Source organism: Alexandromys fortis, unplaced genomic scaffold (assembly GCF_014885135.2).
Source record: "Alexandromys fortis isolate MF-2015 unplaced genomic scaffold, M_Fortis_MF-2015_v1.1 scaffold_70, whole genome shotgun sequence".
NCBI lineage: Eukaryota > Metazoa > Chordata > Mammalia > Rodentia > Cricetidae > Alexandromys > Alexandromys fortis.
Window position 1 is genome coordinate 2,534,566 of NW_026067955.1, and position 27,201 is coordinate 2,561,766.

At 44.4% G+C, this 27,201-nt stretch overlaps 1 protein-coding gene across 2 annotated transcripts in view; it reads left to right on the forward strand.

The window, feature by feature from the left end:
• The first annotated feature begins 14,498 nt into the window (after nucleotides 1-14,498).
• Hexa (hexosaminidase subunit alpha) overlaps nucleotides 14,499-27,201 on the forward strand; it is a 30,589-nt gene continuing 17,886 nt past the window's right edge. Inside the window, exons 1-2 of one of the 2 annotated variants that reach the window (XM_050151841.1) lie at nucleotides 14,499-14,953; nucleotides 16,449-16,508. In XM_050151841.1, the coding sequence (XP_050007798.1) occupies nucleotides 14,701-14,953; nucleotides 16,449-16,508 (313 nt within the window). In that variant the 5' untranslated portion in view covers nucleotides 14,499-14,700. The remainder of the gene's footprint in view (nucleotides 14,954-16,448; nucleotides 16,509-27,201) is intronic. The other variant, XM_050151843.1, reaches the window with a different exon arrangement.

Consider the following 27,201-nt stretch of genomic DNA (forward strand, 5'->3'; position numbering starts at 1 on the left):
CTTGGCAGCCAGTTCACTTTCTAACTGCCATGGAATTTGTCGCAACGTCTCCTCACGCATGGCCAGAAGAATCCTTGGTAAATGTCCTGATTCTCCTTCATTTTTTCCCCATTCTTATCGCACCAGGAAGAAATCACTAGTTTGTGAGTGTGTGTGTGTGTGAGTGAGTGAGAGAGAGAGAGAGAGAGAGAGAGAGAGAGAGAGGTGTTCACTACGTTTCTGACTTTATTAAACAAATTTACACATCTATTCTCTAACGTTGTGTGCCAGACTTCATGCCAGCCTCTGAAATATGAAGATGAAGACACAGTTCTCTCAGAATAAATTTTAATAGTGTAACTCAAATTTCATTGTTTGTGATTATAATTGAAGATTGTGGGTGCATCCATAGCCGTAGCCTACACAGTTCTTGCTTTTGCCAGGACTCTAGGAGTCTTGCTATCGCTATGAACCTGTCAGTCACGGCCCTCTGTGTAGCATCCATCTCCTCCCTTTCTCACTCGGGTTCCCTTTTATTTGAAAATAAGGAAAATTTTTTATGAGGCCAGTTGATGGTGGTGCACGCCTTTAATACCAGCACTCAGGAGGCAGATGTGGGCAGATCTCTGTGAGTTTTAGGCCAGTCTAGTCTACAAAGAAAGTCCCAGGACTAAACAGCTAAACAGTAAATCCCTGTCTCAAAAAAAAAAATTTGTATTAGTACGAGTCTGTGTGTATTCGTGTGTGTGTGATGGGTGATTTGCATGTAGAGGTCAGAGGGGCATCCTTTTTCCTTCTATCTTTACATGTGCTCTAGGACTCTAACATGGATGACCAGGCTTGTACAAAGTGCCTTTACTTACTGACTCATCTTGCTGTCCTCTCATTCCCTCTTTTCAGTATCTTCTGCTCATGTAAGGACACTCTACTGCTGACACACTGCTGGCAGGACCCACTACAATGCCAGAAGTCGTTGCCCTGGACATGAAAATCTGATGTGCTAAAGGTAACCACTCTTCAAGATACTGCGGTGGTGTAGGCTCTATATCTTTCCCTGGTCCGGCTCAGTCCATCAATGCCCTAGTGATAACTTGTCTCTTTCTTTTTATATTTATTTATTTATTTATTTATTATGTATACAATATTTTGTCTGTGTGTATGCCTGCAGGCCAGAAGAGGCACCAGACCCCATTACAGATGGTTGTGAGCCACCATGTGGTTGCTGGGAATTGAACTCAGGACCTTTGGAAGAGCAGGCAATGCTCTTAACCTCTGAGCCATCTCTCTTTCTTAAACAACTGTCTGCACCTGATCCTAACCCCTCACCTGCTAAGAACTCAAAAAAACCAAAGACACAATGCAGAGGGCAGTCTGTCCTTCAGACTGGTGGTTGTTTCAAATCAATACTCTGCCACATCACCAGCTCTAGCTTGGTACATATATAAACACTGGTTGCTAAACTGGTCTGAATCTAGATGCCTGACTATAAGCTTGTTCTAGCACACACTCTTCCTGACTCCCATCACCTGCTTAAACATGTTCTGTAGTCTGACTGGTGAGAACCACTAGTTCTATATATCAATCCATGCCCACACTGTAGCATGCAGACTTCCCTGTGTGTGAATAATGTATTTGTATCCACATGTATATACATGCGTGTGCAGGTACATGAATACACATGTATATGGAAGCCATAGGTTGACATCAATTGTCTACATCAAGAAACCTGGAGCTTGCCAATATGGCTAGACTGATCAGAAAGGCCCAGGGAGACTAGCATCTCTACTTCCCCAGCACTGAGGTTACAGATTCATGCCACCGCTCCAGGCTTTGTGTGTGAGTATTGGGACTTGAACTCAGGTCTTTGTGCATGTAGGACAAACTGTAATCAGAGACTGCACTTTCATTTCCTGGCTTTCCAGACCTGAATAATCACACAGAAACTACATTAATTATAACACTGTTTGGCCAAAGGCTCAGGCATATTCCTAGCTAGCTCTTACATATTAAATTAACCTATTTCTATTAATCTATGTATTGCTACAAGGTTGTGGCTTACTGGTAATGTTCTGGCATCTTTTTCTTTCAGCAGCTACATGACATCTCCTCAACTCCACTTACTCTTTCTCCACATCCCTGTTCAGATTTCTCACCTAAGCCTTTGACTGAAACAGCTTTATTCATCAACCAATGAAAGCAACCTATATACTGAAGGACATCCTGCATCAACAAACACTTCTTTTCTCTAAGGTTTTGTTTATTTTATGTTTAATGACATGTATATGTATGTTGGTATGTGCATGTCAGTGCAGGTGTCTCCAGAGACCAGAAGAGAGTGTCATTCTCCTATGAGCTGCCTGATGTGAGTGCTGGGAACTGAGCTCGGGTTCTCTGTAAGAAGAGCCTGAGGTGCTTCTTTTCTAACTGAGCTGTCTCTCCCCCCACTCTGCTCCTCTGGTGTATCACAGGCTGATCTTAAACTCATAGTCCTCCTGAATCCGTCTCTTCCACACTTGCCTACTAGCGGGAATCAACACAGAAAGAAGCTTCTGCCAAAGTACTATCCAGCTTTTCCCAGCATTCATTCCATGCCTGGAAGCAGAGTATTCAGTGATGAATGGCTGGATGACTAACACACTTTCAGACACATCACAGAAGTTGGAATGGTTAACACTATCAGAAGAAAATAGAGAAGCTGTATTTTAAAGGGATCGCTCAGGTAATCAACACGGGGAGCTTTTAGGGCAAAGACATTTGCCAAGGCAGGAAGCACTATTGTGACTCCACCAGGTACAATGTAAGGTTACAACTAGGCGTAGTGACTCACACCTGTATCTCAGGAGTCATAGGGAGGATGATCACCCATGAGTTTAAAGCTAGCCTGGGCTACAGAGTAAGTTCCTGGTCAGCCTAGATAAAGTATTAGATACTGTCTAAAAATAAAAAACAAAACCATACATTGCTTACCACAACTAGATGTTTAGACCCCATTGCTGAAGACAGCACACACTTTGGTTGTAGGATGTAGAAATCCACCAGGACCTGACCTTGAGACTTCCATTCTGCCTGCTAGCTTTCATAGAGCCAACAGGTACTCTGCAGGCTGCTGGGGGAGAAGCGACAGGCCTGCATTCTGGGAAAGATCCTGGGTAAAGATACAAGCTCAACGCCCCTGTACTCTCTTTGCAAGCTTGCTTGAATACAGTCTTGGCACAAGCCGCATTGAGACAGATGAAATGCTAATATTGGTGGGGAAACTATGCTACCCCTGGGATCCCTTCAGCACTGGCATTAAACAAGCACACCACCAAACAGATGATGTTGACGGAATGCAGGGTGTCGGGCCATTTGTGAGCAGTGACTCATTTCTGGAAGAACGTAACACTGTAACCATTAGAGGGACGGGTTGGCACCATCCAACTCTCAGGCCTACTCTGAGTACTACGCCAAAGAGCAGGACCGTGTGACTAGCTAGGAACTTGCCAGGGGTCTGTGATGGGTATAACAAAAACAAGCACATACATCTGGCGGCTGTGTGTATTGTCATAAGGTACACATTCAAACCACTGTTGTTGTTTTGAAAAGCAGTTTTGTTAGAAGAAAATATGGAGTAACATCTTTTTTACTCTGAAAAAGCCAATGGTTTGGGTTTTTTTTTTCTTAATAAAACACAGTTAAAAAAATAAGTTCTAAAGGAATATTTTGTCAATGGGGTGACCTTCAGATGGAGAACTTTTGCCCAGCAGATAACAGCAGCCGAGTAAAAGGGCAGTCTGCACAGCAGACAGGTGGCCTACCCTATGCTTATCTAGCTAAGGACTTGCTGTTAGGGTATGTAAAGAATTCTTTAGGATTGAAGAGATCACTCAGCAGTTAAGAGCAAGTACTGTTCTTGCAGAGGACTGGAGTTCAGTTCCCGGCACCCAAATCAGACTGCTCACAACTGCTTGTAACCCAGTTCCAGGGAAGTCAGCTCTTCTAGACTCCACATGTACCTGCACACACATGCACATACACACAGAGATATAAATAAATAAGTCTTTAATAAAAAAAAAAAAGGAATTCTTTTACCAGGCATGGTGGTACGGTGGTACGTGTCTTTAATATCAGCACTAGGAGGCAGAGGCAGGCAGATCTATGAGGTCAAAGTCAGCCTGATCTACATGACAAGTTCTGGGATAGCCAAAGAAACACAGTGAGACTGGGCTGGTAAGAAGGCTCACTTAAGGCAGTGCCTGCTATGAAAGCTTGAGGACCTGAGTATGGATCCTGTCACTCACATACGCAGAGCCAGAGGTAGTGGCATCTGCTTGTAATCCCAGCATGGGAGGAGCCAAACCAAGAAGATCCCTGGGACTCACTGGGCTGCCAACCCAGCCTACTATGCAAGCTGCATGACAGAGTGAGAACCTGAGCAAAAAAAAAAAAAAAAAAAAAAAAAAAAAAAAAAAAAAAAAAAAAAAAAAAAAAAAAAAAAAAAAAAAAAAACAAAACAAAACAAAAAAAACAAAAACAAAAACAAAGAGACCAGCACCAACAGAAAAACAATTGCAGTTGACCTCTGACCTCCAGGTGCGTGTGCATGCATATACACATACACCTGCACACACAGGAACACATAAGAATTTATGTCTAGGATTTAGATAATTTCAGTGATGGTTCCTGTGCTGGGCTTGGTTCCTATAGTCAGGAACAAAGGCATCCTGGGAAAAAGCTGTTGGTTCCTGTATGGCTGAAGTTGTAAGCTGAGGATTTTACTTTCCATACACAATATTGTGATGACTAAATTTAAAAATGCATATGACTTCGATAATAAAGAAGCGATGCCTGGCAGTGGTGGCACACACCTTTAATTGGAATTAAGTTAAATTCACTCGGGAGGCAGAAAAAGGTGGCTCTCTTGAGTTTGAGGCCACCCTGGCCTACAGATCTAGTCCAGAACAGCCAAGGCCACACAAAGAAACCCAGTCTCAAAAATAAACAAACAAATCCAAACAAGCAAACAAAAAGAACAGGACTTGCCTAGCATGCACAGGCCCTTGGCTTGATTTCCAGCACTGAAAAAAAAAGAGCAACATGGCACTTCAGACAGAATAACTTTTGAAAAATGGATCATATTCTTTATTTCTTGTACATTGGTGTTTTGTCTGCATGTATTTCTGTGTAAGGGTGTCAGGGTCCCAGGAACTGGGATTACAGACAGCTGTGGGTGCTGGTAATTAAACTCAGGTTCTGAGGAAGAGCAGCCAGTGTTCTTAACTGTTAAGCCATCTCTCCAGCCTGCAAGAAGTGATATTTTAACTGTGCTTTTAGCACACACACACACACACCCGCACACGCACGCACACATATGCACACACAGAAAACCACCTGAAGAAATCATCAGTGAAATGTGCTATTTGGAAATTTTATTTTTTTATTTTGTGTGGGTGTGTGCATGTGTCCCTTGTCCCTCCATCCACCAAGTGAGTCCCATGATTGAGCTCAGGTTTCAGGCTCAGTGGCCAATACCTTTTCCCACTGAGCCATCTCACCAGTCCAGGAAACTACCACAGAAATATATCACTCCTTTTCTGAAGCCAAGCACTAGTGGATGGACACAGATAGACAGTCACATGGATGTATTGTAGGTTTCTAGTCACTGGGCTGGGCTGTTAGTCAAGGAAGGGAGCTAAAATGGGGGAGCGCAGGCAGGGGAGGATGAGTGGAAGACAAAGAGTGATTGACAAAGCTTCCCGAGGTTAGGAAATCCCAGTGAGCAGCAAGGCCAGCCGGAATGACGTCCTGCAATCAGTCCTTGAGTTCTGAGTCAGTGTTGTCACACCTTCCCTTGGGTAGGGGTGACAGGGTTTGTGTTTGAGTGTGGTGCCCACTGCACAGGAAATGCTAGCAACGCTGTCCTCCTGGCACTAATGTGAGGACGAAAAAAGTGCCGTTCCCAGAACAAAAGAACAAAAACCTCAAATAGCTCAAATCTGAAAAGCCAAGTGGTGTGGTACAGGCCTGCAGTTTCAGTACTGAGGATCCTGATGCAGGAGGATTTCCTGTTTCAGGCCAGCTTTGGCTATGTAGTAAGGTAATCTTCCTATTAGAAAGGAAGGGAGGGAGGGAGGGAGGGAAGGAGGAAGAAAGAAAGGAGAAGGGGAAGGGGAAGGGAAGGGAATTAAGAAAGAAAGGTGGGAGGGGAGGAAAAGGGGCTGAATAAACATCTCAGCAGTTAAGAGCACTAGCTCCTCTTTCAGAAGACCTGGATTCAGCTCCCAGCACCCATGTTGAGAGGCTCAAAACTGTATGTAACCCCAGTTCCAGGGGATCCAACATCCTCTTCTGGCTGCCAAAGCTTTAAAAATGTAATATTTAAAAAGAAAGAGCGATAAGAAAGGAGACAAAAAAAGGTGAAATTAAATTATATAGGTGGCATATGTTTACACGTTAAAAAATAAAGGATCCCTAGGCGAGCCCCCCTCCCCTGCTAAGCTTAGCCTCTTAATCACCCCCTCAGAAGCAGTCAGCACCAGCAGTTACCCATACCTGCTTCAAGAGATGTCCTAGGGAAACATACGTACCACGTGTTCCCTTCTCGGAGTAGCCTTTTTCTCTGTAGCCTGGGAGATGCTTTGTGCTTTTCTACCCATACTGCTAGAGTGCTTTGGTCAGGAGCACGCCCTGCCAGACGCCTGCTCAACGCGACCTCTTAGAGAGGCAGAGGACATCACCCAGTGTCAGCTGACAACATCGTCATGTTTCCAAGACTGCTCTTGTGTCACTTAATTTTATTTTTAATTTTTCTTAAAAATAAAGAACATGGCCAAGTGTGCTATAACAGTATGCACATTTAATCCCAACACTGGGGAGACAGGGGCTGGAGGAGCGCTATGAATTCAAGGCCAGCCTGCTTTATTAGTGAGTTTCAGTCCAGCTAGAGCTACATAGTTAAGACTGTGTCTCAAAACAAGCAAAAAATGAGCAAACAGAAAAAATAAAACCACAAAACAAAAATTAAACAAAAACAAAAATTGAGGTTTTTACTTACTTTGGACTTTCAGTTAATATTTCACAGTATCTCATGATCCAAGAGTCATGTTTACTTAGGAAAGATTTTCAATCTAGTTCAGTACAGGAAAATAGAGGTTTAAATTCAACTATTGGGCGACATAATTTTTTAACAGACTATAACTTCAGAACCTGAAGACATTTTAAAATATATTTTAACCCACCATCACATAGATGAAGAAACAAGGACTTGTGTTATGTATGAGTGTGTGCATATGAGTGTAGGCGCATGTGAGGCCAGAAACTCCTGGAGCTGGAGTTTCAGGAGGTTTTGAGTCACCAAGGATAGGTGATAGGTTTCAAACCTGGGTCTTCTGCGAAGGCACTAAACAGTCTTAACCACTGAGCCATCTCCCCAGCCCTGAGACTACAGACTTTAAGAAACCTAGTGTGTAAATTCATAGGCAGAATGAAAAATGGCACAGGCCTGCTCTACTATGTGGTTTGTTAATCTCACAGTCAGTCATGTTGCTAGCGGAACTTTTCTTTGTAAGTGCCTCTAACCAGCTCTAAGGAAGCCAAAACCGCAATCACTGGAAAGGTGCGATCAGGGAGAAATCCCAGAAGTGGAGCTGCTTGTCCACTCCATCTTTAAAGGAAACATCTGAGCCAGGCCACAGCCACACAACCCCAACGGCCACCACTAGCAGAAACAGAACATCAAATAAGGTTGTCCAAGCTGGTGCTGCTGAGTCACGGCGCTAATCACCCACGTGCTGCCATCTGGCAGCAGGAGTAGCAAAGGTCTAATTAGTCGAGTGATGGCCATGCCGTCCCAGCTGTGCTGCCGTTACAAAGACAGCGTTATTTCGAGACCGACTGGCTGAGACGGTCTTAGAAACATTTCTCCCCATGACCGTCATTTCAGAAGTCGAGATAACCCTTCTTTAAATACATTGCCATACACGGGCAAATTGGGTTCTTTTTGGACGATCTATTTGAATAGCCAATGGTGAAATAACCAGAAGCTCAAAACAGCCAACTAATCCCATTTCTCTGCCTAGAAACATAATGCTTTCAAACACGGGAGTGGAATTGTCTTCACGTGTGCCTCAGCATGATCGCTGGGCTCCCTGTCGGCAGTATGTAGACCTTCCCAATTTACAGAATCCAGCTGCCAGGGCAAACCTCCAAGATGGATCTGACAAGACTCTAAGAATCTTTGGATTCTGCAAAAGGGATCACTGCTCCGGGTATGTTTTTTGATTGTCAAAAACATTAACATCTAGACTGGGGAGATGGTTCAGTTGTTAAATGCCTGCTGAGCAAGCCTGAAGGACAGAGTTCAGATCCCCAGAACCCATGTAAATGTTGGGTGGTTACAGTCATTCACCTGTAATTCCAACTTCAGAAGTCGAAATAAAGGATCCCCAGAGCAAACTGGCTAGCAAGACTAGGCATATTAATGAACTCTGGTCTGACTGAGAGACCATGCCTCCGTGATGAGGTGGAAGGGAGATTAAGGACGATTCCAGGCATTATCTTCTGACTCCCACATCCGTGCACACACACACACACACACACACACACACACACACGTGTTCGCACACATGCACACTGATAGAGAGCCTTGCTCAGCCACTATCGGTCAATACACAGACAGGAATGTCTGTTGAGACAGTCTGTCTTCCAAGGCTGTCTGTTTTGCCCGGGAAAACAGTTTCAGGAAAGAGAGACATGCTGCTCCCCACAGTTCCAACAATTCCCTCAATCCCAAGCCCCTCACCCCATCCCTATAAAGGAACACAGATAGTTTTGCCCCTGGCAGACCCCTCGATTTACCTCACCGTGAACATTAATAATACAGTCCTGGGGGCTGGAGAGATGGCTCAGAGGTTAAGAGCACCGGCTGCTCTTCCTGAGGTCCTGAGTTCAATTCCCAGCAACCACATGGTGGCTCACAACCATCAGTATTGAGATCTGGCGCCCTCCTCTGGCATGCGAGCATACATTGAAGCAGAATGTTGTATACATAATAAATAAATAAATTTAAAAAAAATACAGTCCTATCTGTTGAAGGTTAGACTCAGGTCTCTTTTTGCCTTTTGTCTCTTTACTCTGCCTCAGAAATCTAACACACAACATACACACACACACACACACACACACACACACACACACACACGGTGGGGGGGGGATTAATAGCCAGGCATGGTGAAACAGGCCTGTCACCTCAACATTCGGGAGGCTGGGCTATATATATCAACAGTCTCAGAAAACAAAACAAGACAGATGTGGTGTACACTTTTAATCCCAGCGCTGGAGAGGCAGAGGCAGTTAGATCTCTGTGGGTTTGTGGCCACTCTGGTCTATGTAGCAAGTTCCAAACCAGCCAAAGCTATTTAGTGAGACCCTATCTCAAAATAAACAAACAAATACACAAGCAAAACAAAATTTTACCAGTAATAATTTAATTAAGCTTAAGAGCCAACTTGATGCAAAGTATTATGCAATATACAATAAGTGTGTAAGGATGGTTAAAATATAGTCACGTAATTCATGGAGCAGGGGCTGAACATATATATTCATTGTTACATGTGATTAGCTTCAGGGAAAGATATAGTTAGAACCAGACTATAAAATTACAGCAGAAAAACTGGATCTGACTGGAGAAATGAATGCCAATTTCCCTTACCATTGGGGGAAGTGGGGCCTCCAGGTACCAATCAGGGAGCAGATGGCCCTGAAGCTGGAAAATCAGGGGAACTCAGATGGCAGGGACCACCATGCATCAAGGAAAAGAATTTCATGTCATTTCTAGAAAACATTATCTCCTGAAGAGACATGCATGGCCATGCAGAAAAGAAAAAGAATTACCTTCAAAAAGAGCAGAAATCAAAGAGCTAGCCACTGTCATTTCCGTTTCTTTGTTCTTCTCTGATGCACTGGCTACTTTTTGGTTCTTGTTGTTTGGGGGTTTTATTTGTTTTTGTCAACTTTACACAAGCTAGGGTCATCAGAGAAGAGGCAAGGACAATCAAGAAAATAGCTCCATTAGATTGGCCTGTAGGTAAGTCTGTGGAACATTTTCTGGATTAATGACTGATGTGAGAGAACACAGTCCACTGTGGGTGGTTTCACCCCTAGGCTGGTGGCACTGGGTTATATTAAAAAAAAAAAACATGCTGAGCCTAGCCACACTGTTAATCCCAGCAAACCAGTAAGCAGCATTCCTACACGTCACGAGCCATTTCCCCCCTAAAAATCATTACAGGAACCATCACCCTGGGGAGTCTGCAGAGAACCTCACACCCATAATTATGTTCTATTGAGAACCTGCCCCACACCCAATTAACTTATCTGTTAGCAGAACGCACCTCACATTCCAGCTATCCAGGGAACCAGGTGTGGCAACTCATGACTTCTTGGCCTACCTGTCCGAAAATAACCTGGCCTACGTGACCTGGAACACGCGGCAAGAGTCCAGTTTCCCTACCCTTCAGGGGCTATATAAGCAGCAACCATGATCCTAATAAACGGAGGCTTTGACAAATCTGCTTGGCCTCCTTCTTCTGTCCTAGCTCATTCCCTTCCAGGTAGTGCCCCTCCGAGACCCTGGAATAACTGATTGCAGGGTGGGTTACAAACCCCTAGACTGAGTAACCCACCCAACGCAATCGACACCTGCATGATCTCTACATCAGTTCCTGCCTCTAGTTCTGCCCTGGATTCCCCCAGTTACAGCTTGTGACATGGATGATTTAACAAAGTAAACCTTTTCTTCCTCAAGTTTCTTTTGGTCTTGGTGTTTATCACAGTAATAGAAAGCAAACTAGGGGCTAGGAGGTGATGGTTCACTCCTTTAGTCCTGCACTCGGGAGGCAGAGGCAGGTGGATCTCTGTGAGTTTGAGGCCAGCCTGGTCTACAAACCAAGCTCAGGGATTAAGAGCACTTATTGTTCTTGCAGAGTACATGGTTTCTGTCAAAATTAATCTTTTTTTTTTTTTTTTTAGTTAGAATCTCACAATATAGCTCTGGCTGTCCTGGAACTCACTATGTGGAACAGGCTAGCCTTGAACTCAGAGATCTGCCTGCCTCTGCTACCTGAGTGCTGGGATTAACAGCGTGTGCCACCACTGCCACCTGGCTCCTACATTGTCTTTAATCACAACAGCAAGACAAGTCATCCACATATATCTGGTACAGAGTGCATCACTCAGGGACTTTCTACTTCATTTCACGACCCAGTTTCATCCGGCTTCACACACTGTTTCCAGCCAAATACAGCAGTTCCCTGGAGCCACCACAGACCTCTGCTTCAGTTTGTCTATATTACCCATCCAACACACACTCCTGAAATGTCTGCTATGTGCCGGGCTCTTCTAGGGTCTTGGATCCTTGAGTGAACCCGTCACTGTTTCTTCCTGACTGCTGTCGTCCTCCACAAGCTGCCCTCTTCGCTATACACTGAGTAAGGCTGGCCTTTGAAATCCTTCCTGCGCTCGCTGGACAAACACTAGCTGAGCACTTCCTGCCCGCAGAGTCCTGGCTCGGGCAGTAAGGACGCAATGGTCTCACTCATCACGTGGGCATGATCAAGCCAAGGGACCAAAAGAACCATGTGAAACGGAGAAGAGGTGATGCTTCCCACGGGCCTTCCCCTCACAGCACACGGACAAGATGGCTGTGCATCACTGGATGGGATTAGCCAGAATGCTAGTCTCCCTGAGTCCTGTCACCCCAAGCATGAATCACTGTTTAGGAAGATGCCCCAGAGACTTGCCTACAGCCTGATCTCACGGAGCTATTTTCTCCACTGAGGCTCCTTCATTGAATCCAGATCACCCTTCTGTCAAGCTGACACCCTTATAGCCAGCACACCTATATTTTTTTTTTTTTTTTTTTTTTTTTTTTGAGACAGGCTCTCTCTACGTTGTCCTGGCTGTCCTCAAACTCAGAAATCTGATTCTCCCACCAAGTGCTGGGATTAAAGCTGTGCACCACCACACCCAGCCCGTCTCCTGCCTATTTGTCTGTCTTTACTTGAGTGAGCTGTCGGGGCTGGAGTGGTGACTGAGCAGTTAAGGGTACATACTGCTGTTGCAGAGGTCCTGAGGCCAGCTCTCAGCAGGCAGCACGCGCTGTGAAAGTTTATTCACTCAGATTTTTGCTGCTCTCTATGCTGGATTCTGCACATTCGTTTGCATGACCCTTTTATAACTGTTTACAGTTCATACTGCCTGACTACCCGATGTACTAGTTAGAGAGTAATCGAAACGTTATGGACTATTGTCTCAAGAAACTCTAAGTGCTTTGCTTAGTAATTTTCCTTTCTTCCTTTGGGTGCAGCTCATTCACCCTGTGATGCTTTCAAGTGATGTTTTTCCTTGGGTTCGGTGAGGTGTCACATGACAAGGTGCCTGGGCACATTCTCAGTCCTCAAGTCCGATTTTGTTCTATTGTTCTTACCTCTGACCCTGTTTTGAACTTTCCTCAACTATCAGCCCTGCAGACCTGATTATGAACTTGGCTCTTCTGACGGCGGCTCTGGAATTCCCCCTCCTCTTTCCTCTTTCCAGCCCAATAAAAATAGAGAAGCAAGTACACTGCAAGGGTTCGCAAACCACAAACCGCTGCCAGAATCCACGATCTGTGGACCCTAGGTGAAGTCTCTCCTGACTGGAAAAGTGAGTATCCGGATCCTAAGAGCACTGATAAAAACCTAGGTTTAACCAACAGAGGAATTAAGAATGGGGATTTGGCTCAGATAGTGTGCTTGCCTCATAAGCATGAGTTCAATCCCCAGAACCTATGAAAAGAAAAAAAAGGAAAGATGGTACAGGCTTGTTATCCCAGAGGTGGGAGGCAGACAGGTAGATCCCGGGACTCACTGACAGACCAACCTGGCCTAACCATAGATCCCCAGGCCAGTGAAAAACCCGGTCTCAAAAAACAAGGTGGCTGGGCGATGGTGGTGCACACCTTTAATCCCAGCACTCGGGAGGCAGAGGCAGGCGGATCTCTGTGAGTTTGAGACCAGCCTGGTCTACAGAGCTAGTTCCAGGACAAAGCTACAGAGAAACCCTGTCTCGAAAAACCAAAAATAAATAAATAAAATAAAATAAAACAAGGTAGATTGCTGGGTGGTGGCAGTACAAATCTTTAATCCCAGCACTCAGGAAGCAGAGGCAGAAGGATCTCTGTGAGTTCAAGGCCAGTCTGGTCTACAGAGTGAGTTCTAGGACTAGCTCCAAAACAACAGAAAAATCCTGTCTTGAAAAACCAAAAGAAAAACCAAAAGCACAAAACAAGGTAGACAGAGGTTACCTAAGGAATGACATCCAACGTTGTCAGCTGGTCCACACACACAAGCGACACATGCACACATGCACCCCAAACACAGGAGGAAAGGCTTAGGATGTGGTTCAGTTGGTAGAGCGGTAGAGAGTTTACCTTCACTGCGTGCACGAAGCCCATTCACACCCACAGCTCCATAAATCAGGTGTGGTGGGCTCAGCCTCTAACCCTAGCCCTCAGGAGAGGAAGGAAGGAGACTCTGAAGTTCAAGGTCATACTCAGCTGCGCAGCAACCAGTTTTGTGCAGTCTGAGATTTTTGAAGAATTTAGGACCTGAACTATGACTGTAGAAATTATCGCTCTCTGGATACTAGGTCTAGCCCTATTAACCGCCTAGCAGAAATTTTTCTGCTTTGCTTCCACTGTTCCTCCCACTCCCCTCAGGGCTGTTCTCCTGCGGGTTAGGAAAGTTACCACCGAGCTACACGCCCAGTCAAGGGAAACTGCATTTTTCTTTTCTTTTTTTCCTTTTCTCTCTTTCTTTCTTTCTTTCTTTCTTTCTTTCTTTCTTTCTTTCTTTCTTTCTTTCTTTCTTTCTCTCTTTCCCTTTGTTTTTTTCAAGACAGGGTTTCTCTGTTACAGCTCTGTCTGTCCTATTCTGGGACTCACTTTATAGACCAGGCTGGCCACAGACTTAGAGACTTAGAGGGAAAGACTTCCTGCCTTTCCCTCACAAATTCTGGTATCACAACCAGAAACCACTACATACGATTTCTAAAGCACACAACTTTGGGTGTTTTGCAGTTGCCCCCAGAACAAAGTCCTGATTCTTAGACTCAATATGTAGTTCCCTGCAGGCCCAGCCCCCAGGTTATTACTGGGGGGGCATCTTCCATCCTGCAGTCCAAGTCCCAGCTTGTATTGCTGTCTGCACTAAACACACACCCCGGGGTGTGGAGTTGTGTGTGAAAGGAGGGGGCAGTTTCAGGTAGGTAATAAAAGAGGGTATTTGTAAGTGGTCCCCTCTGGAGGCAGGCGACGGTGTGTCTCCAAACATTTTTTCCTATCCAAGATCACACTGTTGTTGAGTCCTCTGGAGTTGTTCAAGTGCCCTTTGTGCCACGTGACTTAGACTCTAGTTTTTCTTCTGCTTTTTCCTAGGCCGGGTTGGTTCTCCAACCGCAGGGGCGGCGCCTGTCCCTCTCGGCCCAGCCCCTAGGCTTGGATTACTGAGGCCCGGCCCGGGCGGGGACCGCTCCTAAACAGCCTAGCGTGCCGGAAGCTGCGGTAAACGGGGGCCTAACGATCGCGGAGGTCGAGCTCAGCTTCCCGCGCGCTCACGTGACCCTTCGATTGTCACGCGGGCGCCGCTCACCTGACCGGGGTCTCACGTGGGCTCAGCCTGCATTGAGGGCGCTTGCCGGTGGGCCATGGCAGGCTGCAGGCTCTGGGTTTCGCTGCTGCTGGCGGCGGCGTTGGCTTGCTTGGCCACGGCGGTGTGGCCCTGGCCCCAGTACATCCAAACCTACCACCGGCGCTACCCCCTGTACCCCAACAACTTCCAGTTCCGGTACCATGCCGGTTCGGCCGCGCAGGCGGGCTGCGTCGTCCTCGACGAGGCCTTTCGACGCTACCGTAACCTGCTCTTCGGTTCCGGCTCTTGGCCCCGACCCAGGTTCTCAAGTGAGTCACAGCCTCTTCTTCTCTCCGAAGGAGCCGCCTTCTGTGGATCAACCCCGGCCCGGCTTCCTCCTCATGGCTTCTGCCCTGCCCAGCCAGTCACCTCCCAGGTCCCCTTTTCCCCTTGCTTTTTCTCTAGCCGGCTACTCAGCCTCCCAGGCTTAGCCGCTTCTCCATTCGCCCCTTCATTAATCAGACTTCTGGGGTCTCCATTTGCCCTGAATCTTTTCTCTTGGACTGTAGGTTTTCATTTTTGAAAATGCCTGCTGTAGGGAGGACCACAGTTCAATCAGGCTGTTAAAATATTGAAAGTATGATGCCAATAGACATTTAAGATGATTCTTTACGTCATGCTCCAGGGGTTACCGGTCCTTGTGAGGCAGTGACCAGGGCTGCACAGTGGAGCTCAGCATATGTCTGGCACAAAAGTTGCTTAGTAAATGTTTAAATTGTGAAAGAAATCATAGAACACACGGCCCTGAACTTACGAGGACCTCGACAGAGGCAGCTTGACTCTTGACAGGCTTGGGCCTGACACGGATGAGATGGTGGGTGTGGGGGAGTGGCAAGGGATGGAAGAGAAGCAGTGTTGGGTGCCTGTCGTCGGCCCTGGTACTGTAGATGCTAAGCAGATGCTAATTGTGCCCCTTTCCAGCCCATTTATTCTAGAATGAAGGTAAGAGAATTGGTTCTTCTGCAACCACTGTCGGTATTTGATTTGTTCATCCTCGGGTAGTAAACAAGTGTCTTAGTAAGTCGCGCGTCATTATGGTCTGAATCCTCTAAAGTGCCTCCTTGGGCCCTTCCTTCCCTAACTGTCTCTGTAAACATAGTGGGTTTAGCGCGTTTGTTGGTTCTGTTGTGTTAAAGGACTGTTTGGTGTAAGGTGTGTTCTTTACTTTCCTCATTGCTGTGACTAAGAACGATATTGTGGCTCACCGGCAGAGGAAGTAGTCCACCACGAGAGCGTGGGAGCCTGAGCTTCAGGTAGCTTGTCACAGTGCACAACAGCCAGGAGGCAAAGAGAAGAATTCGTCCCCCATTTTCCCTCTTTTCTTCTGCATCGAAGACCATGCCACCCACAATTGGGGTGGGTCTTTCCTTCTGAGTTAAAATTATCTCTGAAGGCACCCTCCCAGACACAGCCTTGCAGGACTTAGCATCCTGCAAGGCCTCCTCGTTCTTGTGTCTTTCTAAGATCACCAATAGGAAGATGGTCGTCAGGTTTCAGACTTGGAGTGGAGTCTGATTGCGAGAAAGCTGGAGGAGCACGGGATGCCAACTTGTAGTCTCCGCTCTTGTCACAGAATTGGAAATGCAAAATGTGTCATGGAGCCAGGTTGGGCAGGAGTAATGATTAGAGCTCTCCACTCTAGGGGCTGGGACTTGCGCACAGTTGGGAGATTAGGTAAGCCCTGGGTTCAGAAAGCCTCCTTGGGAGGTAGAGCCAGGAGGATCAAGAGTTCAAAGTCATCTTTGGCTCTCTAATGAATTTTAGGTCATCATGGGCGGACAGAGACCCTTTCTCAAAACAAGCAAACAAAGAAACTCTCCACTCGTAAGTGGCCTGATGGTTTGTTCTTGTAGAAGACTGGGCTGCCTTTCAGTGTACTGCTTTTAAAGAGGAAGACGTTTTACGATGCCGTTTATAATGGGGTATGTGGAGAATGGAGTGGTACCTAATGAAAAATAATGATGAAGCTATCTTTGGAGAGGAGGTAGGTACTAGGATCAACCGTATTTGGATGAGGTTCAGAAGTATACATTGATCTGTTATATTAAACTCTCGGACTTTGGGTTAGTTATGCCCATAGTCTTCCACAGGCTGGGTGACTTTCCCTTCTACCTAAATCATGATGCTTTCACAGTAATCTGCCTAATTCTGAGCCTGAGAAGCTCACCTTCCTAGGGTGTGTATGACTAGTTTGGGTCTGGCATATGAAATCTGAGATGCCTTCCTTCTACTTCCTTACTGTGTACTTCATTCCAGACAAAAGTAAAATAGGGAGGGCATTGGTGGGCTGACCAGCCGACCTGTTCGTTGTCTTGGGTGCTTGGTCTCGCACTTGGGCATGTTGTAGCTTTTTTTGATTGTTAAAAGTCAGAGGTTTTGATTCCCTCACCTTTAAGAAAATGTTTAAACTAAAAACCAGGCATTGTAGCCTCTGTCTCCTGAGTGCTGGTTTGTATAGCGTGGTCCAAGTCAGCCTGTATACTTAGGGAGATCCTGTCTCTAAGTGAATGGATAAATATAAACAAACAAGTGTTTAACCAGTCTGGTTAGGAGCTTTCTCCCACCACTGTTGGAGCAATTGACAATTGGAGCAGCTCAGGAGAATCAGTTGGGTATATAGACCTGAAAAGTGTTTGCATGTGTAAAAAAACTTTTGTGACCTGCTCCAAGGTGACAAAAATCTACTCTCCTAGAAACATTGAATTTTCTTCTCTGTTCCTAGCTGTAACAGATAGCACCCATGCTTAGGGAGGTGTTCTTTGGTTTTTGTTGTTGTTGTTAGGGTTTTTGTTTTGTTTTGACAGCTGTCTTAAGTTGTAAATAAGTTTCTCCAGCTAACTGTTGTATGCCCCTTGTTTCAGCTAGGGCATGGCTGAAGTTCGTTTTTGGACGTGGGTTCAAGTGCAGGAGGTAGGGTTGCTCAGCAGCTCAGAAGTCAGAAGCAACCTGATACTTCTATAAAACGTTAGGGGTGGAGATAGGGAGCCTGCTTACCAGACACAACGCTACCCTTCAAACCACCCTACTGTCCAATTTACAGTAATGGTACTAAGAGCACACATTTGTGGCTCTCTTCCTTATCTGAGACTGGAGGCCTAGATTGGGCAGTTTCAGAGTTCAAGTCCACGTCCCTTTATATGTTGAAGTTGCCAGACTGTTTGCAGTGTGTGCCATCACACAATAGTGGAAGAAGCCCTTGAAAGTAATTGTTACACTGTAAGGCACCCACTCACTCCCAGGGTTCTCTGGCTAAGTGCTGCACAGTGGGGTTTGCTGTGCAAACCTGACTTAGTGAAGGGCGGTGGAAAGCGGAAGGAAGTGAGCATGTATGTAGAGCTGGCACTAAAGATGCAATGTGTCTTGTCAGCCAGCTCTGTGGGGTGGTCCTGTGTTCAGAACTGAGATTGCAGGCAGTATGACTGCCAGTGGTGTACAGCTTGTGGCTGTGGCAGAGGATTTCCTCTAGGTCTGTCTGTCCGCCAAGATTTCCTCCCTGCAGGGCAGTCTTGCAGTGCTCATGAAGATCTTTGCCAGGGTGATTAGTCATTTGGAAAACTGTTAGCCTCTGGGAAAATTAAGCTCTGATCATAGCTTAGTGTTAGTGACTTCAAATAGTAACTTCTAACATCTAACTCCTTTTCATTATCATTCAGGTCATGAATGTTTTTTCTCTGCTCCATTTATCATTTTCCAGAAGTATTTCTAGCCACCTTCCTTCCATCTTTAGCAATTAGTGCTTATTAACCAACCATAATTAGTTAATAGTGCTACGTCTACAGACTATGTTAATCAAATAGCTCTCATCCCTAGGTAATTTTCAGTTATGAACTGGGGGTGTAGCTGAGGTGATAGAGCACTTGCTAAGCGATCACAAAGCCCTGGGTTTGATCCCTCCCCCACGGAAAGTGGGTGTGGTGGCACACGGAATCTCGGTGCTCAGAGTGGAGGAGCATCTCAAGTTCAGCTAGAGTAAATTTGAGGCCGACTATGGAAAGAAGAAATCACAGTCCCTTGAAAGTGGGACTATACACATACAAAAAATTATTTTTTTCTGCGATATTTGAAGCGCAAATGATTTTCAAATACAGAACATGTTACCCAAGTGTAAGAATGGTGGGCAAGTGTAGTTTGAAAGGCTTTTCTTCAGTGTTGTTTAATCAGATATGAAAGTAGGTGTTGGTGTAGGGAGGTAGTCCACCTTGGAGAACAGCTTGTGGAAAAGGCCTCCAAGTAAGAAGCCAGCAAGGTCAGTGTGGTTGACTGCTCAAATTTTAGGTAGGTCAGCAGGTTCTGAAGAGTCACGAAGCTACCTAGTGAGCACTAAAAGCAGGAGCATTAGAGGAAGGCCAGCCAGGGTTGTTACACAGGTGGCACTGGCCAAGCTGGCTGCATGGGGGCATCGGTGGCAGTAAGACTGGGAGGCAAGGAAGGCAGTTGTTGTGGTTGTTAGTGACAACAGTCACTGGACTAGGTTGATGGCTGCAGGGACAAGGCCTCTCCGGACTGCTCAGAGACTTGAGAGCTGTGCTTGGACGTCTAGTGTTAGGATGGGTGGGGTGCTGAAGATGACTGCCAGTTGAGAAAGAATGGAAGTGGGGCGGAGGGGGTGCATGGACAACCAAGCCTGATCGACTGTGAGTCTGATTTGGGATGTGTCCAATAAGAGGTATCTTAACAGACGGCCAGTTGTGTGGTAATAAAGCTTGGGAAATGAGTTTGGTTGTTCAGCAGGTGGCTGGAGGCTGGTTGAGGAGGAGTGTGTTACTGATATTACTGGAAAACTACTGAGCTGGAGTGTGGGTTAGTTCCTCCTCCTGAGTGTCCAGATCATCTGACAGCCACGAGACTCCAGGGCAGGAGGTGTAAATACCAAAGTGACTAGGAAACTGCAGAGTGCAGTGAGAGACTCCAGATTCCACAGCCTGATGGCCTGAACCACAGACCAGCAGGGAAGCCGGCTCTGGAAGTAGCACCGAGTCTCAACACCTCATACCAGAAGTAGTTGCAGGGGAATTGGCATTGTTCAGGGAAAACCAGGGCTACATTTAGGGCGGCAATGGAAAGAACTGATGGTATTGGGAGCTAAGTAGGGTATTTGAAGGGTATTCGAAGGTGGGTGATGTCCTGTGCTGGAGTTTTGTAGAGAAAAGGAAATAACCTTTATAGGAATGGGGGATGTAGGGTCAAATGAGCCAGAGGGGTTTATACATTTCTTTGACCATAAAATTTCCAGGATGATGACGATCAAGAAGAGTTCACGTGGAAAGCCAGGTGTGGTGGCTCAAGCCTTTAATCCCTGTACTCTGGAAGAAGAGGCCGGTGACTCTCTGAGTTCAAGGACAGCAGGGCTGCACAGAGAAACTGTTTGGAAAAACAAAACAACAACAACAAAAAGTTCACGTGGGGACTTAACACACGCTAGCTAAAGACTGTGTTTCCAGTCAACAGTGAAGAGCTAATCCATCAGTAAATAAGGATGATTAGATATCCCTTTGGAAAAAGTAAAATCTTTATCTCTTGCCAAACAAAGTAAATTCCTGGTAGATTAAGTATCTAAAGATCAAAATCTCTAAAATAAAAACAGCAGAGGGGATTTGCAATTCTAGGACTTTCTAAACAATGGGGAAAAACTTACCATATTTGACTATATGAAAAAAAAAAACAAAAGCAAAAACAAAAAACCGTGTGAGATTAAAGAACAAGAGGGACTTGTGGCTCACATCTGTACCCAGACTCGAGGTTGAGGTGAGAAGATGACCCAAGTCTGAAACCAGCCTGAGCTACCATGAGATACCATGTTTCAAAAACAGCAAAACCTAAAAACAGCATAGAAAGAAAAAGTGGACTAAATAGACCCAATATTTGCATCTTAAAAAGACAACATTAATTCCGTAGGAAGTACTCAGTGGTAGAGCACTTACTTGCCTAAAACATGCAAAGCTCTAGGCTTAATAGATAATAAATAATAAAATAATAAAGGAGGCAAGGTTAAGATCTAGAAAGAGCTCCATATATCAATAAAAAAAAAAAATTAGCCGGGCGGTGGTGGCGCACGCCTTTAATCCCAGCACTCGGGAGGCAGATCTCTAGGAGTTCGAGGTCAGCCTGGTCTACAAGAGTTAGTTCGAAGACAGGCTGCTCCAAAGCTACAGAGAAACCCTGTCTCAAAAAAAGAAAAAAAGAAAGAAAATTAACTAGCCAGGCATGGTGGAACACGACTGTTAATTCCAGACTTGGGAGGTAGAGGCAAGAAGATTGGGAGTTTAAAAACCAACCTCAGCACATAGCAAGTCCAAGGCTATGTATGAGAACTCCAATTCAAAAACAAACAAAAAATAAAGTAAAATTATTAAGTGGCATATAAATAATATGGCTAGTGATTGCAAACAATGCTTTAATTTAGTTGTTATTGACATGTGTAGGGTACTCGCAGAGTCCAGAAGAGGGCATCACATCGCATGGATCTGGAGTTACAGCTAGCTGTGAGTTACTCCATATGAGTGCTGGGAACCGAACTCAGATCCCCTGACGAGCAACAAGCTCATTCTTAACCACTGAGCCATTTTTCCAGCCCTTGTTTTCTTTTTTAAACTAGCAAGCAGAGGTAGAATTGAGATAGGCAAATATTGGAAAAATGTGGAGAATGGGCCCACATCTGTGCGTTTGGGTTATAAATTAATACAATATTTTGAAAGTATCATAACCAAAATTTTAATATCTTTGGTTTAGTATTTCTGTCCCTTAAAAAAAAATATGAGTTCAAGGCCAGCCTGGTCTACAAAGCAATTTCCAGGATAGCAAAGACTGTTACACAGAGAAACCCTGTCTTGAAAAATAAAAATTAAAGAGAGAGAGAGAGAAAAGAAAAGAAAAAAAAGAAAAAGTAATTGCTTTGAAAAAAATGTTAAACTTCATACACACCTGTTTTTTAAAACATTGTTTATAATATAAAAAAATTTAGAAGCATGGGGGACCTTCAAAACAGCTTAGTAGGTAAAAACACTTGTAGCAAGCTGGACAGCCTGAGTTGTCCCTAAGACATCACATGGTGGAAGAGAGAACTGACTTCAGCACTTTGTCTTCTTACCGCCACACACATGCTGTGAAACCCCACTAAAAACAGTAAAAATGTTTTTAAATAGTGGGGCGTGATGGCGGCCACCTTTAATCACAGGTAGAGACAGGCAGATCTCTGAGTTTGCTGCCAGCCTGGTCTACAGAGCGAATTCCAGGACAGCCAGGGATGTGAACAAACAGGAACCCTGGCGGGAGCAGGGGTTAGAAACATCAAATGTCATAAATATAAATTAGGTAAATTAAGAATTAGTCCATCAAGGTTTCATTCAATATTTACAAATAATGATGGTGAATTTCTTATTGATATTTAAAGATCTCCAAATCAGTTTGCTAAATAGGAAAATGTCATAATCTAGGACTCATTTTGTTTTTAAAATTAGGTGTTAACTGGATGGTGGTGACGCACCCTTTAATCCCAGCCCTCAGGAGACAGAGGCAGGCGGATCTCTGTGAGTTCGAGGCCAGCCTGTCTACTTAGCGAATTCCAGGACAGGCAGGATTATTTCACAGATAAGCCCAGTCTGAAAAACCAAGTAAACAAATAGATAGTTTTTCTTTGACCTGTATGAAATTGTTAGCTAAATTTCTCTCCTGAGATTGAGAATTGTGGGGAGGTGTGGTTTTTCTGGTAGTCATGGCATTGGAAGGGACAGAACAGATTTTTAAAGTATGGAGGAAAAAAAATCTGATTTTTACAACAAAAGATGGGCTGGGACTAAGTACTCATCAGTGTTCTTTGTCAGTGCTGGGAAAGAGTGCACTTCTGAGTAATGGTTAGTAGTGTCTGAGGATGAAGACTCTTGGGCAGCTTGGTTGAGTTTAGCAGATTAGCATCAAGGAGAGGCCCTAGGCTCAGGGCATTTGACTTCTAAGACTGCTATTGAATTAGGGGGTGGGATTGGTCCTGCAGAGGACCCAGGTTCAGTTCCCAGCACCCCTGTGGTACCTGATAACTGTGACTCCAATTCCAGAGGATCCCTCACCCTCTTCTGACCTCCATGTGCACTAGGCACACATAGTTTAAACATGCCTGCAGGCAGAATGCTCACAACACAAAGTAAATCAACATTCCTGCCTGCTCTAGTCACACCTTTGGAGGACCGTGCTGCAGGTGGCCTCTGCAGACACAAGTCACGGTCAGAGCATTTGCAGGAGGTGACAGAGCAGTCCTCCCTCTCAGCAGGGACCGCCTGCTGTCTGCCTTAGCTCGCCAAAGGTTTAGTCATTGTTGCCTCCTGCTGAACTGTGAGCTCCTCCCGGGCAGGGACCCCAGGACAGCCCAGCACCTGTACAGTTCTTGATGCACCGCCAGTGCGGGATGCGTCTTAGTTAGAGAAGGCCAGCGTGAGTGAGTGGGAAGGTGGGGGGAGAACAGTGTGGTCACGGAACAAACCTTGTCTCAGCTGAGGAGTACCAGAGCCTATGGGAGCATGGTAGGCATTAGAGAGTGGGAAGATGTCCTCAAGAGGTTTGACTTTCCTAGCTTCCAACCCAGAGGCCAAACCAAATGCCACATTATAACACAACCCCAAACATCTTCTCTGCATTGCTAGGGCTTTGTATCTAGTGCATGACAGATGGGGGTGCTTTGTTTTGGGGAGGAGCAAGCTGGGTGGAGGGAGAGATGGTGTTGTACTAAGGTAAAGAATTATAGTCTTCAGGTACCGTAAAAGTAGCAATTTTTTCCTTCCAGAGAAGCGAAGGACCTAAAGCTTTGGATTTACACCCCCAGAGTTCTTCAGAGCGTGTCTTAAAAGGCACTTTGTACAGCAAGTCTGGGTATTTTCTTAGCAGCCCTTACCCCAGCCTTAGGACTTCAGAAATAGTAGATTTGTGTGTAATAGAATCTTTAGGTTAACTGTTTGCCATTTATGCCTGACAATTGTAGCACAGTCATTATGCATCCATAGCATTAAATGTGCATATTTTAATTCTAGCATCATTCATTTTTTCAGCAAACACTTATTGAATGACTGCCGTGTATCAGGCACTGGGAATACAAAGACACAGATTGGTCCCTGCTGTTGAGGAACTCACAGCCTAGGTGAGGAGATAGACAGCTTGTATTAAGATAAGTTTTATGAAAAATGTATGTGTACTCCATGATCACGTAGGAAGCTCTCTTAGGAAAGGGTGGGGGAATAGCCAAAACAGTTTTATACGTGGAAAACCAGAACTTTTTCTTAGCCAAACAAGTGTGGAAGAAATGCAAACTTTGTTTCAATTGGAAGAAGCAATCTGTGATGAGAAAAGAATGGAGAAGACAGGACAATTCCAAGGGTCTGAAAAGAGTTCACATCATTATAAAGAGATTCTCAAATAGAGCAAGAGAGAGAATGAGTTTCCTGTGTCTTCTGGGCTTTACCTAAAAACCTTGGGGCACCGTTATACTAGAGGATATTTTTTTTCCCCTTTGGTGCTAAGGGTCAAACCTTGGGCTTTATGATCTTTATTATGCTGGACAAGTGGTCTATCCCCCAGTTATATCCCCTGTCCCATTAGGAGGCTTTACACAGGGATTGTCATAATCAGATATTCATACTAAGAGATCCCAGGGCAAATTGGAATGAGGATTAGGTGGAGGTGGGAGGGCCACCTGGGTGGTTTTTACAATCACCTAGGAGAGACACTGCACCTGGCTGAACCTGAGGTTCAATCCCAGTGAGTTGAGAAAATGGCACAACACTAAGAGTTTGTGATGATTTTTGTAATTATAAGACTTAATTGAATCTTTTTTTTTAACTGTTTAAACCTCAGTGCTTAGGACAATGTTTAATGCATAATATATAGTCTGTAAACATTGTTTTGAGTGAGTAAATGTGTAATCTACTCAGGTGGAGAGTGTGTAGGAGGAGGTTTCTTCTTTGGGAGATTATATGATGTTATGCTCAAACTGAGAGAGAGGCTCAGCCAAGAGAAGTAAAGAAAAAAAATTCACTTTTGCATTGAAGATTCAGAGGCTCTTGAGACAGCTGAGCCAGAGGTGTTCAGTTTTACAGCTCCAAAAAAGGGACTGGCTTGGAAAATTAGATTTGGAAGTCATGAGCTTATTGTGGGAATAGATGATGTTGTCCAAGGAGATGGTAAATGAGGAGGAAGAAAGCAGGCTGGCATCTGAGAGGAGGATCATGTTCAAGGATGGAGAAGGGAAACCAGAGAGCAGAGACCCTACGTCAAGGGAAAGTTTGTCTTTGTTATGAGACAGGGTCTTGCTGTGTAGCCCTGACTAGCATGGAACCCACTACATAGATCAAGCTGGCCTTCAATTCACAGAGGTCCGCCTCTCTCTGCCTGTCAAGTGCTGGGATTAAAAGACTTGTGCTACCAGAGGCCAGGTTGAGGGAGCTTTTGTAGTGATAGGAGCGGCGAGGCTGCATCCCCGGCACCCGGCTGCCCACATGGCTCTAGCTTATGCCCCAAAATAATTACACGGAAACTGTATTCTTTTAAACACTGCCTGGCCCCGCTAGTTCCAGCCTCTTATTGGCTAGCTCTTACATATTGACCTAACCCATTTCTAATAATCTGTGTAGCTCCACGAGGTGTGCTTACCAGGAAAGATCTTAACCTGCGTCTGTCTGGAGTGGGAGAATCATGGTGACTCCTCGACTAAGCTTCTTTCTCCCAGCATTCTGTTCTGTTTACTCCACCCACCTAAGGGTTGGCCTGTCAAGGGGCCTAGGCAGTTTCTTTATTAATAAGAAATCACTCCCACATCAAGCTTTGTCAATGCCAGGGATGTTTGACTAGTCCAAAAGAAGGTAGTTGTCTCCAGAATACAATCTCTCTGTATTTATGATCACCACTGTATTCCTGGCTCTTAGTGAATAAGCCTAGCACATAGTAGGACTCAGTAAATAACTTATTGAATGAATGTGTGAATAAATTAATTAGAAAAGGTCCCATGAACCTAGTTACTGTAAACGTGAACTTATTTACTGTAAACGGAGGTGGAGTTTTTCTTTCCAAACAACCCAGAACCAAATAATCACATAAAAGCTTATATTAATTACAAAATGCCTAGCCTATTGCTCAGACTTATTACTAACTAACTCTTACAACTTAAATTAACCCATTTTTATTAATCTACATTTTGTGACATGGTTTGTGGCTTACCTGTCTTCTAGCATGTTTTTCCTCTGGCAACTGGCTCATATCTCCCTGACTCCATCCTTCTCCTGTCTGTATTTTAAGTTTGGCTTTCTTGCCTAGCCTTATTCTGCCTTGCTATAGGCCAAATCAGCTTTATTATCAGCCAATGAAAGTAGTACATAGGGCTGGAGAGATGGCTCAGAGGTTAAGAGCATTGCCTGCTCTTCCAAAGGTCCTGAGTTCAATTCCCAGCAACCACATGGTGGCTCATGACCATCTGTAATGCCCTCTTCTGGCCTGCAGGCATACACACAGACAGAATATTGTATACATAATAAATAAATATTTAAAAAAAAGAAAGTAGTACATATTCATAACATACAAAAGGATTATCCCACAGCATTTTCCCCTTTCTATCTAACCAAAAGGGACGGTTTTAACAACATAGTAAATTACATACAACAAAACAATTATCAAGTAAGAATTACGATTACAATATCTAATCTATTTGTATTTAACAAAAATAGAGAAAATATTTAATTATGTATTCTATCTTGGTGAGTTTAAAATTTTGTATCTAATTTGTTTTTTATCATAACTAACAACTATATCTGTAATTATCTAGTCTTCAATGCCATCAAAGACTTGAGAAGGAAATAATACTATCTGAGTAAGCAGGAAGTGCAACCAAGGTCTTCCAAAAAATATGAGAAATGACAGAAACAGATGACTGCCTGAACAGTCACCCAAGGTTTCTCTGTAACATTGGGACATCCATCTTTGGTCTACGGGCCTAGCATATCTGACAGACTTTCCTGTGAAGCAGGGAATTTTGAAGGCTTGTTGTACCTTGTCTTGGCAAAGTTCTACAGTCATCTTTCTTGTGTCTTGCTGGTTCAGTCTGGACAATAACTGTCAGCAGTTGAAGCAAGGGCAATTTCTTTGCCCACATGACTAGCTTTTGCCATAAAGAAAATAAACACCATATCTCTGGAGTACATTGGTACTGCCAGGAGCAGATACATCTTACTGTCAAGAAAAGTCTTAAGTTATTAAACCATTTTAAATGCCATATTTTGTAGGTCTTTGAAATGTTTGAAGAATACCTATCTATCTGAAATATATCTTTGTATAGCTCGAAAACCTAACTATAAGTTTGACTATTATAGATGACTATGTTTTTGTAATTCAGTATTTCTTAATTTATACATATGTTTTTAATTGAGCTATATAAATGAAATACCTTAAACAAGAATAGAAATATACATATATATACAGTATAACAAAATTAATTAACCTTAAATTTTTATCAATAAACTAAAATTCATATCATTGTAAAATATTTTGA